General features: G+C 32.2%; 2 protein-coding genes and 1 long non-coding RNA gene across 3 annotated transcripts; 2 read left to right on the forward strand and 1 right to left on the reverse strand.

Moving 5' to 3' along the window:
• Window positions 1-287: 287 nt before the first annotated feature.
• Window positions 288-3,148, forward strand: LOC126863372 (protein abrupt-like). Its single transcript, XM_050613469.1, has 7 exons — window positions 288-670; window positions 962-1,138; window positions 1,225-1,636; window positions 1,715-1,908; window positions 1,987-2,316; window positions 2,409-2,537; window positions 2,628-3,148. The coding sequence occupies exons 1-7, from the start codon at window positions 476-478 to the stop codon at window positions 2,700-2,702; spliced, it is 1,512 nt and encodes a 503-aa protein (XP_050469426.1). The 5' UTR covers window positions 288-475; the 3' UTR covers window positions 2,703-3,148.
• A 134-nt stretch (window positions 3,149-3,282) lies between these two features.
• Window positions 3,283-7,745, forward strand: LOC126878367 (AFG3-like protein 2). Its single transcript, XM_050641140.1, has 13 exons — window positions 3,283-3,517; window positions 3,779-3,902; window positions 3,981-4,284; window positions 4,385-4,478; window positions 4,545-4,710; window positions 4,797-4,926; window positions 5,282-5,400; window positions 5,490-5,765; window positions 5,847-6,074; window positions 6,175-6,401; window positions 6,470-6,646; window positions 6,733-6,951; window positions 7,034-7,745. The coding sequence occupies exons 1-13, from the start codon at window positions 3,434-3,436 to the stop codon at window positions 7,292-7,294; spliced, it is 2,409 nt and encodes an 802-aa protein (XP_050497097.1). The 5' UTR covers window positions 3,283-3,433; the 3' UTR covers window positions 7,295-7,745.
• A 632-nt stretch (window positions 7,746-8,377) lies between these two features.
• Window positions 8,378-13,965, reverse strand: LOC126863479 (uncharacterized). Its single transcript, XR_007688871.1, has 2 exons — window positions 9,706-13,965; window positions 8,378-9,545 (listed from the first exon to the last, which is right to left on the reverse strand). It is a non-coding gene; the product is annotated as an uncharacterized LOC126863479 (long non-coding RNA).
• Between the last annotated feature and the right edge of the window lie 9 nt (window positions 13,966-13,974).

The raw sequence follows: 13,974 nt of genomic DNA on the forward strand, positions 1-13,974 counted from the left end.
TCTAGTTATTAGAATTTGAGCAAATTAAATAAACTTAATTATTGTTTAAATAAAAATCTTTCTATATTTTATATTTTATACATTTTTTACATATTTTTTAAAGTTTTAAACTGAAATGTTATATTGTTAAATTCGGTATAGATAACATGTGTATGAACCAATCATAATATACGTTTAACTGGCAATTAATATGTTTGTAATATAATTTTTTATTATTATATTTGATTTTTAAATAAGTGTTTGTATATAAATATAACACGTACGCAAAATAGTTTAATGATACATAAGTAATCAGGATAAATGATCGTATAAAGGTGGTGTAAAATTTATTAGAGTTTTTACAAAGTACCATGAATAATCACTGAGGTCCGTATCTTGGTTGTGAAGCACTCTGAAGAGTTCAGTCCTGTTCCAAATTCCGGTTGTATATGATACGAATTATTGAAACTGAAAAAGGAAACGAAACTGAAACGGCATGTCCGAAATTACTAACCAACATGAGATCAATCAGAGTTATTGGTTTAAATGGAATGATTATCAAAACCATCTCTCCGATGTAGTTAGACAACTTTTAGAGGAGGACTGTATGGTAGACGTTACCCTGGCTGCGGGCGGGGAACGTATTCATGCTCATCGCATAGTTCTCTGCGCTTGTAGCACTTTATTTCGAGTAAACAATCTTTGTACTCTTAAGAATTCATAGCTTTGAATTTGAACATTGTTTTATGGTTACTTTCAAATAGTTTTCAGTGATTAAAGTTTGTACTTCGAATTCGTTTTTATACAGGTTTTAATAATCTTTTCTGTGAAATATATTACAAAATGTAGTGCTCATTACACACTATAATGACATACCTTTCCATGTTAAAAAAATATATATTTCATTTTGTTTTAGGATAGATTAGGTGTGTATGTAGTATTCTGCATGATTTGCATAATAATTCATTTCTTTTATTTATAGGAAATATTGAGTCAAGTAAATGAAGATCATCCAACAATAATATTAAGCGATATTTCTGCTCAAGATATAAAATCTATTATAGAATTTACTTACCATGGGGAAGTGAGAGTACCAGTTGAAAATATTAGTACCTTATTAGATGCGGCACGTTCACTAAAAATCTGTGGCCTTATTGAAGTTAGTTATACTTAAAGAGAAAGTTAAAGAGAGTTAAATGGAAATATTTTTCTTTTCTTATCATTATTCTGTTTCTTTGTTTATAGATTGATGGACTTGAAGAAACTGACTCAGTTGTAAGCAATAAGGATTTTAATGATAATAATGAAGAACCAATGACTGTAATTAGCGAGGCTGAAGAAAATGTTATTAATGCGTTGCAACATAGTTATGAAGATTTGGAAGACCAACAAAAAGATGAGGTCGTCGAAAATTCCACTTTGAATAAAAAAAAGAAACGTAGGCGCGATACAACAAAAAGAGATTATAGCGAAGATATGTTGGCAGCGGCAATTAATGATTTAAAAGCAGGGCAGACATTAATAGAAGCTTCTACTAAACATAATATACCACGTTCAACTTTGTACATGCGTGCTAAAGCATTAGGTATACATTTAAACGCATCAAGAAACGAATATCCGGCAGAGTGTATGAAAGCTGCTATAAATGCGGTAATTGGTTGGTATCTATACCATATTTACTCAATATATTAATTCTGTGGCATCATTCAACTTGTCATCATCACTCTTACTACAGGTGGATCAAGCCTACAGCATGCATCAGAACTTTTTAGTATACCAAAGACTGTATTATGGAGGAGGATTCAGAAAGAAGGATATCAAATACTACGTTCGGAAATGAAAAGGTCTTATGGATCAGATAAACGGGAAGCTGCAGTTAAGGCTTTAGAAAGAGGAGAGAATTTAACGAAAGTAGCACTTGAATTCAAAGTAAATTATTTAACATTTTGTTTCTTGCTCAATTTTATTTAGGCTCTCTAAGAGTAATAACGGTAATTATGATTTTAGATTCCGAAAACTACTTTATTTAGAGATAAGGCGCGATTGGTAGATGAAGGAAAATTGCCATTATCATTTTGGAAGAAACGTAAGACGGAAAATGAAGAATTGAAAAAATCTCGTTTGGAAGAAGCTGTTGCTGCATGTAAAGGAGGGAAAATGTCGCAAGCAGCAGCATCAATGACTTACCATATTCCAAAAACAACGATATGGAGACGTCTCCAACAAGATGGTAAAAAGTCAGAGCGCTCGTTAAGTTCAAGGAAACAAAGAATAGCTGATTCTAAACATAATACAGAAACAAAGGTACAAGAAGGATCTGATTTTACATATTGCGAGGTATTATGGATTAATAATATCTGTCTTATATCTTTTATTGCCAAAATTTTTGTGTTGCAGATTTTGTGATTGTTAATAAATTTTAATTACAGGTTTCGTCAGAAATTCCTATAACTTATATAGATGAAAATAGTATACCTGAAGATTCTGTGATAATATTAACAGCAGAAGATATGGATGGACTTAATTTAGAAGAGGGACGACAAATTATTGTTAACTCAGTATGTTTTTTATTCATTTTTTTTTTAAATCGAATTTTTTAAAAATATTTCATAAAAACTCTTCATATATATAAAATTTATATTTTACAGGAATCGGGACAAGAATATGTTCCTTGTGCTATAAGTATTGAAGAAAATTCAAACTATTCACAAACTGAAAGTTAGCATATGAAGTATTACCAATAGAGTAACACTCATTAATATTCGTTTTGTATAATAATACGTGTATTAATTTAGATTTTAGTAATATATATATATATATATATCATATATGAAAACAACGCGCGTATACGTATATATGATGCAAGTACATATAAAAATTCCTATCTAATATCTTCATGAGACGATTGAATTATTATTAACATCTGCATTTTTGTGTGCATTATTTCCTTATATTTATTTATAAATAAACTTTGTTATAATTTTTGTCTTTTAGGAAAATGTATAATAACGTTAATTCAGTTAAATCTGAATCAGAAGCTAGAGATTAATAGAAATGTAGACTTATACGTTTCCTTATGTGAATTGGTATAATATGTTTGATTCATCTGAATGTCGCAATGATCAAGCATGTGCTTCAATAAAAATAATTTTTCTTAGAATGTCAAAAATATCTTTCACTTTAGTCCCCTATATTTCTAGTAACACTAAATAAAATTAATATCCTAGTAGTGAACTGAGTCATTTATTAGTCAATTCTCTTCGTGCAAAATTGAATAACCAATAATTGCTCGGCTTAAGAACTTATATACGTTTTGCGTTGTAAACGAGAAATAGGGATTAAGACTGGGGATATTTGTTGAGATAATGTCTTGTGGCCGGTAATCTACTACAAGGAACGTGTGGAAACTACGAAATTTCATCATATTACGTGATTACAGACACTTACCACAAATATGGCCCATCAGCTATTATATTCGACAAGTAAATTAGAAAGATTTGTTCTGAACTCCGTTTACAAAAATGCCAATATATTTCAGGTATAAATATGATCTGACATAACCTCTGTTCTTTATCATGAATGACTTCTTTAATAAAGATCAATTCTTATTTAAATTGCTGTATATATAATTTGTAGTTGTCCGATACTTTTTGTAATTATGTATATATTTATTTAAATGTGGGTATATAAAGATTAAACTAATAGTATTTGGAACTTTTATAATGTTTGTATAGAATGTTTTTTATGTTGCATTTCATTGCTATATTTGTTATATTGTATGTCATAAAATTTGTTTTAGTTAAGAAGATATTTATCATTGATAAGAAATAGCAACGAAACGACTACATTGGAACATTTACGAAATCAATGGAGATTATTATGCAATGAGCCACCAAAAGGATTTGAAAAATTTTTTAAACCAAGTTATTATCCTATACTTATTAATTTGCTCTAAGCTATAAAAAGTAGATTATAAAATATCTTAAATTTCTCATCTGTAGAAAAAGATTCTGGTAAAACGACTGAAAAGATTACTGAGAAAGCTAAAGGAGGACAATCCAAGGAAGCTTCTCAATCGCAGTCATCTAGAGCAGAATCTCAAAAATCTAGTACGCATTCTGCGAGTAGTGATAAACGTACATTTTCATGGGAGTTTAAATGGAATGGAGGCAAGAAATCATTTGGAGATAGAAAGAACGAAAAATTGCTTTTTCTTGGTGTTACATTAATGGGATTGTTTTACATATATTTGCAACAATTATCGAATCAGGCTACAGAAATTACATGGAAAGAATTTGTAACAAAGTAAGTGAATTATAATGTATAGTAAAGTAAATGAATAATTTTTTGTAGACATACCCAGTATACAAATTTCATGTAAATGTTTTATGTTAATTCTATTTAGATATTTAGATAAGGGAATAGTGGATAAAGTGGAAGTTATCAATAAACAGTGGGTCCGTGTCAAATTATTACCTGGGAATTTTGCGAATGGACAAGTAAGTTTAGAGGTAGTTCAATTTAAGTTTAACAGGTGAATGAATGGATACTTTATTATTGTGTAGGATACTTTATGGTTCAACATTGGTAGTGTTGAAACTTTTGAAAGAAATTTGGAGAATGCACAAATTGAATTAAATATAGAGCCACAAAATTATCTATTAGTACAATACAAGGATGAGCTAGAATTATATCATATTTTAAAAATTTTACCACAGGTGCTTATGTATGGTAAGCTATGTTTATTTTTGTGTAGATATACATTTATGACAGATATTCAGATAATAGCTAGATATAATATTAAATGTTATTTACAGGAGCCATATTTTATGTATTCCGTAAATCAGCAGAATCACTTGGTAAGGGAAGGAAAGGTGGCCTTTTTGGGGCATTAATGGAATCAACTGCAAAAATGGTTAATTCCAAAGATATTGGTGTAAGATTTAAGTAAGTTAATAGAAATATTGTTGTATAATTCTACATTATTGTATTTCAAAAGATTATTATGAATTGTAGACAATTTTCTTCTACTCTGGGCTCTTCTGCCATATTCGTTAGAATGTTTTAGGATGAAATGAACACAGTGAAAAACAAGAGGTATTAACAAAATAACAAAAGCAGATAGAAGACAAACGAATATGCAGTTAAAACAATTAACAAGTAGTCAATTTATAGAGTAGGAAAAAGTTGTGTGCAATTGTACGACTCCCTTTAAGGATATCGTGTTTGAGTAATATTTCATTTATTACCTTTTTGCTATATAATTGCTATAAATATTTCTATGTGTATTATTGAAATTTAGGGATGTTGCTGGGTGCGAAGAAGCTAAGATTGAAATTATGGAGTTTGTAAATTTTTTAAAAAATCCACAACAATATATAGAGCTTGGTGCTAAGATACCTAAGGGTGCAATGCTGACGGGTAAGTACATATAGTTTAGGAATGAATAGCTCTTATTAGTTTTGGATTAGTTTAGGATTATAATTTAGAACTTGTATAATATTTTATAGGTCCACCGGGTACTGGTAAAACGTTATTAGCTAAAGCTACAGCTGGTGAAGCAAATGTACCTTTTATTAGTGTATCAGGTTCTGAGTTTTTGGAAATGTTTGTTGGTGTTGGTCCATCAAGAGTTCGAGATATGTTCGCATTGGCACGAAAACATGCTCCGTGTATATTATTTATTGATGAGATCGATGCCGTTGGAAGAAAAAGGGGAGGCCGAAACTTTGGCGGTCATTCGGAACAAGAAAATACACTTAATCAACTTCTAGTTGAAATGGATGGTATACTATAATAATTGATAAGATCATGTATTGCATTATTCAAAATTTATATTTGTTCGAGTAATATATTTTTTTCTTCAGGTTTCAATACAACTACTAATGTAGTTGTATTAGCGGCAACTAATAGAATAGATATTTTAGATAAAGCTTTGTTGCGACCTGGAAGGTTTGATAGACAAATTTTCGTTCCTGCTCCAGACATTAAAGGTCGAGCTTCTATCTTTAAAGTACACTTGAAACCTTTAAAAATCACAATGGATAAAGACCAATTAGCCAGAAAAATGGCTTCCTTAACGCCTGGTTTTACAGGTATAAAAAGTGAAATTAGTTACTAATAAAATCTTGAAAACAAAGATAAAAGAAGAATGTTAAAAATGTATTGAGAATACTATGAGTGAATTGATTTTAGGAGCTGATATTGCTAATGTTTGTAACGAAGCAGCTTTAATAGCAGCCAGAGACTTGAGCGATAATATTTACTTAAAACATTTTGAACAGGCCATTGAAAGAGTTATTGCAGGCATGGAAAAAAAGACAAATGTCTTGCAACCTGAAGAAAAAAAGACGGTTGCCTATCATGAAGCAGGCCATGCAGTAGCAGGCTGGTTTTTGAGATATGCGGATCCGTTACTGAAGGTGATTCTTAGATTTCAAAAATAGTAATAGTTTGATTATAATTTCACTTATGTTCTTTTATGGGGCAGGTCTCCATAATTCCTCGAGGAAAAGGTTTAGGTTATGCACAATATTTACCTCATGAACAATATCTTTATACAAAAGAACAATTGTTTGACAGAATGTGTATGGCACTTGGAGGGCGAGTGTCGGAAGAAATCTTTTTTGGTCGTATTACAACAGGAGCGCAAGATGACCTACAAAAAGTATTGTCGTGCTGTGTTTCTTTTCTTTTTTTACAAATTTATAACGCGCGTAAGTAATTTACTAATATTGAATTTATTTTTATCAGGTAACTGCAAATGCATATGCTCAAGTCATTCAGTATGGTATGAACGAAAAAGTTGGCAATGTGAGTTTTCAAATGCCACAGCAAGGCGAAATGACTTTCGATAAACCATATTCTGAACACACTGCACAGCTTATCGATACTGAAGTACGTGAATTAATTGAACGAGCCCATACTCACACACGCGATTTACTTACAAAACATAAGGAGAACGTATCTAAGGTATAAAATATTCTTGGTTTATGAAAAAGTTTGTTTTTATGAATATAGTAGCAGATGAATGATCTTACGATTGTTTGTTTAGGTGGCCGAACGTTTGTTAAAGCAAGAAATTTTAAGTAGAGACGATATGATAGAGTTACTAGGTCCTAGGCCCTTCCCTGAAAAGTCAACTTACGAACAGTTTGTGGAGGGTACGGGATCGTTCGAAGAGGACACCAGTTTACCTAAAGGTTTACAGGAATGGAATAAATCGAAGGAGGAGAAAAAGAGTGAAAGTACAGATACCCCACCGCAACCAGTTTCAGGAATGAGTTCTCAAAATCAACCGCAACAGCGATTATAAACCATACTATTATGGATTATAGCTTATTAAGTACTTTGTATTATAGTTTGAAATACATGTAATAAGTAGCGATAGACGAATATACACTCGACTGCATTGGTTACAAATGATAATATTATAATTTGCACTCTGCGAAGCTTTTAAATATCAATGAAATTAAATACCGTTTTGCAAAAACTTCCATATCGGTTTGATCCACTGTATAACAATGCCCTTTTGTAACAAAAACCAAGTTGTGTACAAAAAGCGTGACAATGAATATAAATTATTAAAACACTTTTCTTATAATTATAATGTGTTGATTGAAGGACGCAAAGCGATAAGATGATAAGGATCGTATGACTTATTTTTAAAGAGTAAACGAGCGAAGTGATGAGTTAGGGAAATGAATAACAACTTTTGTTCACGTCATTTTTTTTGCAACGTATAATTAATAAAGTTTACAAATGTAGTGCAATGAAACTTTTTATCCTTAAATATTGTAAGTACATTGATAATTTGGTATGTTACTGTTTTCGTTTTATCGCTAATTGTTGGGTTTCACTTTGGTGGAATTCCTGTAGTATATTCCAATGAAACATAATGCGTTTACATTAATTGAATTTTTGTTTATATTAAAATAGCAATTGGAAAAAAGAAAAGACCAAACGAAAAGAAATGTAAACGGTTCTACTTGCTCTTTGTATATGAAGCTTCATATACATATAATTATTTATGACAAGATTGAAAATGCTTTGATACGACGAAGGTCTCTTTTTTGTCAGTAAAAAGGTCATGGTTCTAGGAACAAATATTTTTATCCTTGGCGTATCTCGTGTTGTCGTGAATGTATTGTATTTTTATCGCGTTTGTAAGGAGTTTCACGAAATTAAATTAGTAAGCGATTAATATAAAATATTATTAACGATGAGCATAGCATATAACAAATTGTACAACATGCATTTCCAGAAAAAATAAAAGAATATCTACGGTAAAAAGAGAGCAAGATGCGTCCATGAATGTAGAAATTCCAGACCTTCGTTTATTTTCTCCCTCATGCATTCACTCACTTATTCTCTCTCTCTCTCTTTCTCTCTCTCTCTCTTCCTTCTCATGTTATTTACGAAGTTAGAACATTCAAAAATGACTTCTATAAGATAAATAAGCTTTGAGCTCATTTAAATGTGGGTTTAAACAAATCGGAGCAATACATGTGCATGCATCTCGATATATCCACTATATCAGTCTTGGGATTTTTCTTTAAAAATTATTTTCATGAGCCGAAACGCTCTTGGGAATATTGAACGTTTTGCCCCGAAGAAAAGTATCGTTTGATCGAAAAATTTGCTAGTGTTTAATTTTATACGCGTCCCGTGTTATTGTTCCCATCAGAAACAATTAGAAATTTAAGAACAGCGACACAATTTATTTCTTCGTTGGCTTTTCTGCACGTATTTTGCTTTTTTCTTCGCATATTGTGTAGTTACATAAATATAGTATTGAGCGTGCATATTGTATAAAAAAGGAAGACCACAATTGTTTTCCATTAATTTCCAAATACATATCTCTGAATTAATTCAACTGATACTCGTTATACGCAGTGTGTTATATAATATCATAGTTAATAGCATGAAAGCAATATTATTCATTTCTAGTTGGCTTGATGCTCTTAGTACGGAACGCAGACAATATGTAAACTTGAAGTTTTCAGCAATGAAAGGGTTACGTATAAACATAAATTTGTATGTAAACATCTGCAGTGTTTTTACTTTTACAATGTTTGTTACTTATATGTTACTTTTACAATTTGCAATGTTTTTACGCGTTTCGCATAAAAATTATCCCTTGGTGCTTTTTAATGCTTACAACGTAGCAATAAATGTTTCGAATAACTGCACATTTATTTATAAAAGGTTTTTGTTAATTTTTATAAATGCATATATAAAAAATATAACGTAAATATTATAATAGAGTTTGCAAAAACAATTTTTCTACGTACTTCAAACGCGATGTTCACATACACATACATATGTGTAAAGTTATTAATGTATATTGTATAAAGAGGACAAAAGGAAAATGATGAATTCAAAATCCAAGAAGAAGAAAAGATCGTTAAGAAATTTTATCATCGATCGTCAGCTTTACATATTTTACTAAAAACCCTTTCCCGACCTTCGTCGCTATATCTTTGATCCCAAGACAGCGTTTTCTTAATTTTTTTTCTTCGTTTTTCATCTCTGAAGTGGCGAATCTTCTCAGCATTTCTACAAAACTATACGATTTATCGAGTAGGTATTTATAGGTTTCGAAAGTTCACCATTAAACTTAGCTCGCTAACTCACTAATCAAATATATCATACAATCACTAAATTATTGCTTTGTCGTGCTTTGTATCACACTAATCTAAATCTTATGTTTTCTGTTTATCTTACGTTTTTTTCCTTTTTTTCCTCGTTTTCATTTTTCCTCTTTTTTTTTAATCCTTTTCACAAAAGCCAGGTTTACTGATGATCATGCCTGCTTCTCTATAAAGTTCTGCTTTCACCGATGCGTTTCTTTTTCCCTAACGTTGTTCGCTCGTATCTTGTCCTTGTGTCTACGTGTGTTTTCTTGTGGTACATGCGAAATGATTCGATGGCGCAGATAACTTGCAGATTTCAGACTTATCGACTCTGCATGAAACTCGAGCGAAATCTAAATTATCGCGTACGGAGGCGAGCCTGGATCGCGCTCTAATTAATTTCATAATTGGATTTAATAAAGGATAACCCGTTTCTTATCTAGTGCCTGAAAATTGTCCGTTTAACGTGCAATGGATAATTCATTTTTCACGTCCTCTTACGTCGTTGCGAATAATTTTCTCCTGAACTACGTTCAGAAATAGAAAATCTTGAAAACGAAGCTTAACATCAATCTATGATAATTGCTATATTATGACTTTGTAATTAATTTATCACGACATATAAGAAAATTCATATTAACACATAAATACCAAGAAATATAAATTGTATTTGTAAGAGCGACTCTATCGTAGAGGACCAATACAATCCAAATTCTAAAAACATCGAGCTCGATTTGCAATTTTTCTTTTTCTTTCTTTATGAAAGCGTTCACGTATCGAGATTAATTAGAGGCGATCGTTCTCGCGAAAAGTTTCGGTGTAGCGAAAATTCGACTAACATATACGTACATATACACATACATATAGCATATATCGTGCATATTCGGTCTAATAAGTTAATTAATTATAGTTACAGCGGACAACTTTTGTCACGTTGGTTTCGTTGTTCATTTTTACCGTGTTTTCGAACGTACGTAATTTTAACAGTCAGCACCTTCACGCTTATTTTGCTCTCTTTCTTCCCTTTCCTTTCTTTTCTGTCTTCCTCGCGTCATCTTTTCCTTCTCATTATTACTCGTTTGCTTATTGACAACAATCGCGAAAGGTGACATTAATTACGTTTTATCGCTGCGTTTAAGAGCGCCACGGCTTCGGCGTAGTTACGTTTAAGTACTTTGGTCCTCTTTAGAGTCTTCTAAACGCTTAATTATGCGACGAATCGAAATAGCAATCGGTCTCTCGCTGAAGAAACAAGGAAAATCTTCTCTTGTCTCGTTCTGCTTCCACTCTTTCCTCGTTCTTCGGCTCGTTTGTCCTTTAGCTAACATTATAACGGCTATGAGGCAATTAGTTTCATCAGGGCTCCGTTTAATCAGCTTTATCTACTAGAAAAATTCGGTTAAGCGTGGCTTCGTGACGGCACGACGCAAATCCGAGTAATTAACTCTGACATACGCAAAAAGTAGAAAATTAGTAAATTATGTTGTACTGAAAAACTTAGCCAATGGAAAGATTTAGATCAATTATGCTGATAATATAACGACGCAATTATAAAGTTTCCTTCAACTTACGAGACAGATCTCGCTCAGATTAGAAACTTAGAAACTTCTTCATTCGTTGTCACGCGGAAATTAGTTTCGATATACAGGGCGTTTTAAAACTTCGATCCTATAATTTAAAGTCATTTCGCGGCCCGAAAGATGTTCAACCCTTAAAGGCTATTTACAAGTTAGAAAATTTCACTTCGTATGAATTTTCTCTTGATATTATCGCTCTGTAACAGTACAACACGTTATTTGTAACCACTTTGAACAATAATCTTCTACCTTCTAATATCGAGTAACAATGAAACATTTAATTCTACTTGTCCATTATTATTAATTCTTTTTATTCGAAACAGATGTGCCGTTTGTGAACTTTTACCAAGTAACCATTAAGGTAGCCTTTAAGGATCAATCTTTCTGTAAGAAGGAGTGATTAATGTTTTGAAAAATCTCATTTCCAACTTTCTTTCTAAATATCCTGTAATATAATATATTATTAACTTCTGCTCTACAATCCGAGTTTAATAATAATCCCAATGAAATCAATAAAGTTATTTTTAAAATATATCACAGTAATTTTACCCAGATAATCGTCGTACACATGCACGATTCCTCCAATTCGATTAAATTCGGCTCGAAGTACGAACGCACAGCCAATAAAAATTGTGTGTTCTTTACGACGTTGAACAAGAAAAATTGATTTTCACTGGACCGAGAAACGTACGAGGCATGATCGTCCTGGGTCCTGGCTTAACTCGTTTGCGTATCTAAAAAATAGCGTCGACTGCTTGTTTATCGTTAATATAGTTAATAATTACACCATTTTTATCGTACCATATTTTTTTTGTAAATTTTTTTTGCTTTCGTTCAAGTTTACACTACGGCGACGATCTAACGTTAGTTTGTATTCGCGTGTTCATCAGTTCTGCGGTTTGCTACATCGTTTCTTTTCTTTTTTCCTCCTTTTTTTTTTCTCCTTTACCATTGAATAATTAACTCCACTAACTTATCATGCTTTCCTGTCCACGAATTCGACAAAAAAGCATCGAGGAAATCGTGTTTCGAAAACTTTTTTCGACGCTGAAAATAGTCTTCGAGACGGCAACGAATCTTTGTAATTTTTTATTCGAGTCAAGCATTGATCGCTGAGTCGTTTGATCCTAAACGAAGGAATTTAATTGTTTGTAGATCTTTTTAATTCAAACAATGGCGAGAATTATTAGAAGTTTGCTAAAAATAGTATTATGTGACAGAGATAATAATAATAGCGTTAGCAATAAGCAACGTGTTTTCATACTTGTATAGCATCTTTTAAATTATTTATCACCACTGTTAGCGATTACTAGACTGCAGGTGTCTATGCAAATTCATATTTTTCTGAACGCAACACTAAAGATACGGTATCTAAACAGAAATTTATTTCACGTAGTAAGTATTATAACAACTACTCCACTATTCCATATTTTACACGTATCCTGTTCGTTTTTGTTTCTTCAAATTTCTCATAAATGCATAAAAATCTCTAGTCTAGCAATTATTGAACGAGAAAAAGGTATCGTAGCTCTTCGTTAAACAATAATCTCAGTGATCAATCGCTTGCGCTATACTATATGTTTTTTAATTTTCTAATTCGAAGAATCCAGACGTTAATATACTTCGCCTTTCCTAAGAAGTTTTATCTTTGTTAAAATTTGTTGCGCTGATGAAGAAGATGTACTTTGATAACCATATAGATCATTCTCTTTTGTTTCATTATTGACTACCGTTACGAGGTTAACTCTAATTGATTAGAGATTCGATTGACTGTCGAGTATTGTGTATTAGAGCACGAAAACGAGACTGGTACAGCTTGTGAATATCATTGAAGATGTGGATCAAATTTGCCAACGACCTGTTCGAATTGGTCGCTCCCGGTTATCGCCACACCGGCATGAACTATTATTATCCGTCTCCCATAATATTGAATAGAACTGGAATGTTTAGTTTGTCCCATGGAAACGAACGTACGGGACGATTTTTGAAGCTGTTCCCTTAATCGTTGAAACTTGGTCAGACACAGACTCGCTTAACTCATCGTTAATTAAAATGATATAAATAAAAGCGTTAAGAGAAAATAGCTACTACGTCTAGGAACCTTATACTTACAATTATAATAGACTTTATATAAGAAGGTGGAAAAATAATCGAATATATTTACATGTCAACAGCCAATCTAGTCTTATAGAATCGAACGGACGAACGTTAGGCAAGTCTATTTCTGACTTTTTGCTCAAACACTGTTACGAGCAACGTACACGTGATTTCATTAATTCCGTTTACAATCGTCGATCTATCAAAAAGAGTGGAATTAAATTCAGAGTTGTATCTGTTTTTAAAATCTTCTTCTTTCTCTCAATTTTCACCCTTCAAGGCTATCGTGGATCTTGTTTCGATGTTATCGTCCAGTAACGATACCGCCACCGTCATGTTATTTGACCAGCGCAAACGGTAATTTTGCTGCTCCTCGTCTAGATCCAACAACGATAAAACACTTAATTATGTAGTTTAAAGAAGATTCGTCTCGGTAAACTCTCGTTCGTGATCGCCTTTAAGGGTTGAATTTTCTTCCATTTTCTGTTTTCGAAGAATCACTTGCACGTTGCTGGTATGTCGAATGCAGACGTGAAAATCCTCGAGATCGAGGTTCGACGTTGCTCTGCTAAACAGACACACGGCGCGAGAAAACTTGCAGACGCATTCGACGCCGTTTTATTCTCATTTTCTTTAGTTTATTAGAAACTTAAACCGCTAAAGCTCGTTTGTTCCGTTGCGTCGAA

This window comes from Bombus huntii, chromosome 1 (genome assembly GCF_024542735.1).
Source record: "Bombus huntii isolate Logan2020A chromosome 1, iyBomHunt1.1, whole genome shotgun sequence".
Classification (NCBI taxonomy): Eukaryota; Metazoa; Arthropoda; class Insecta; order Hymenoptera; family Apidae; genus Bombus; species Bombus huntii.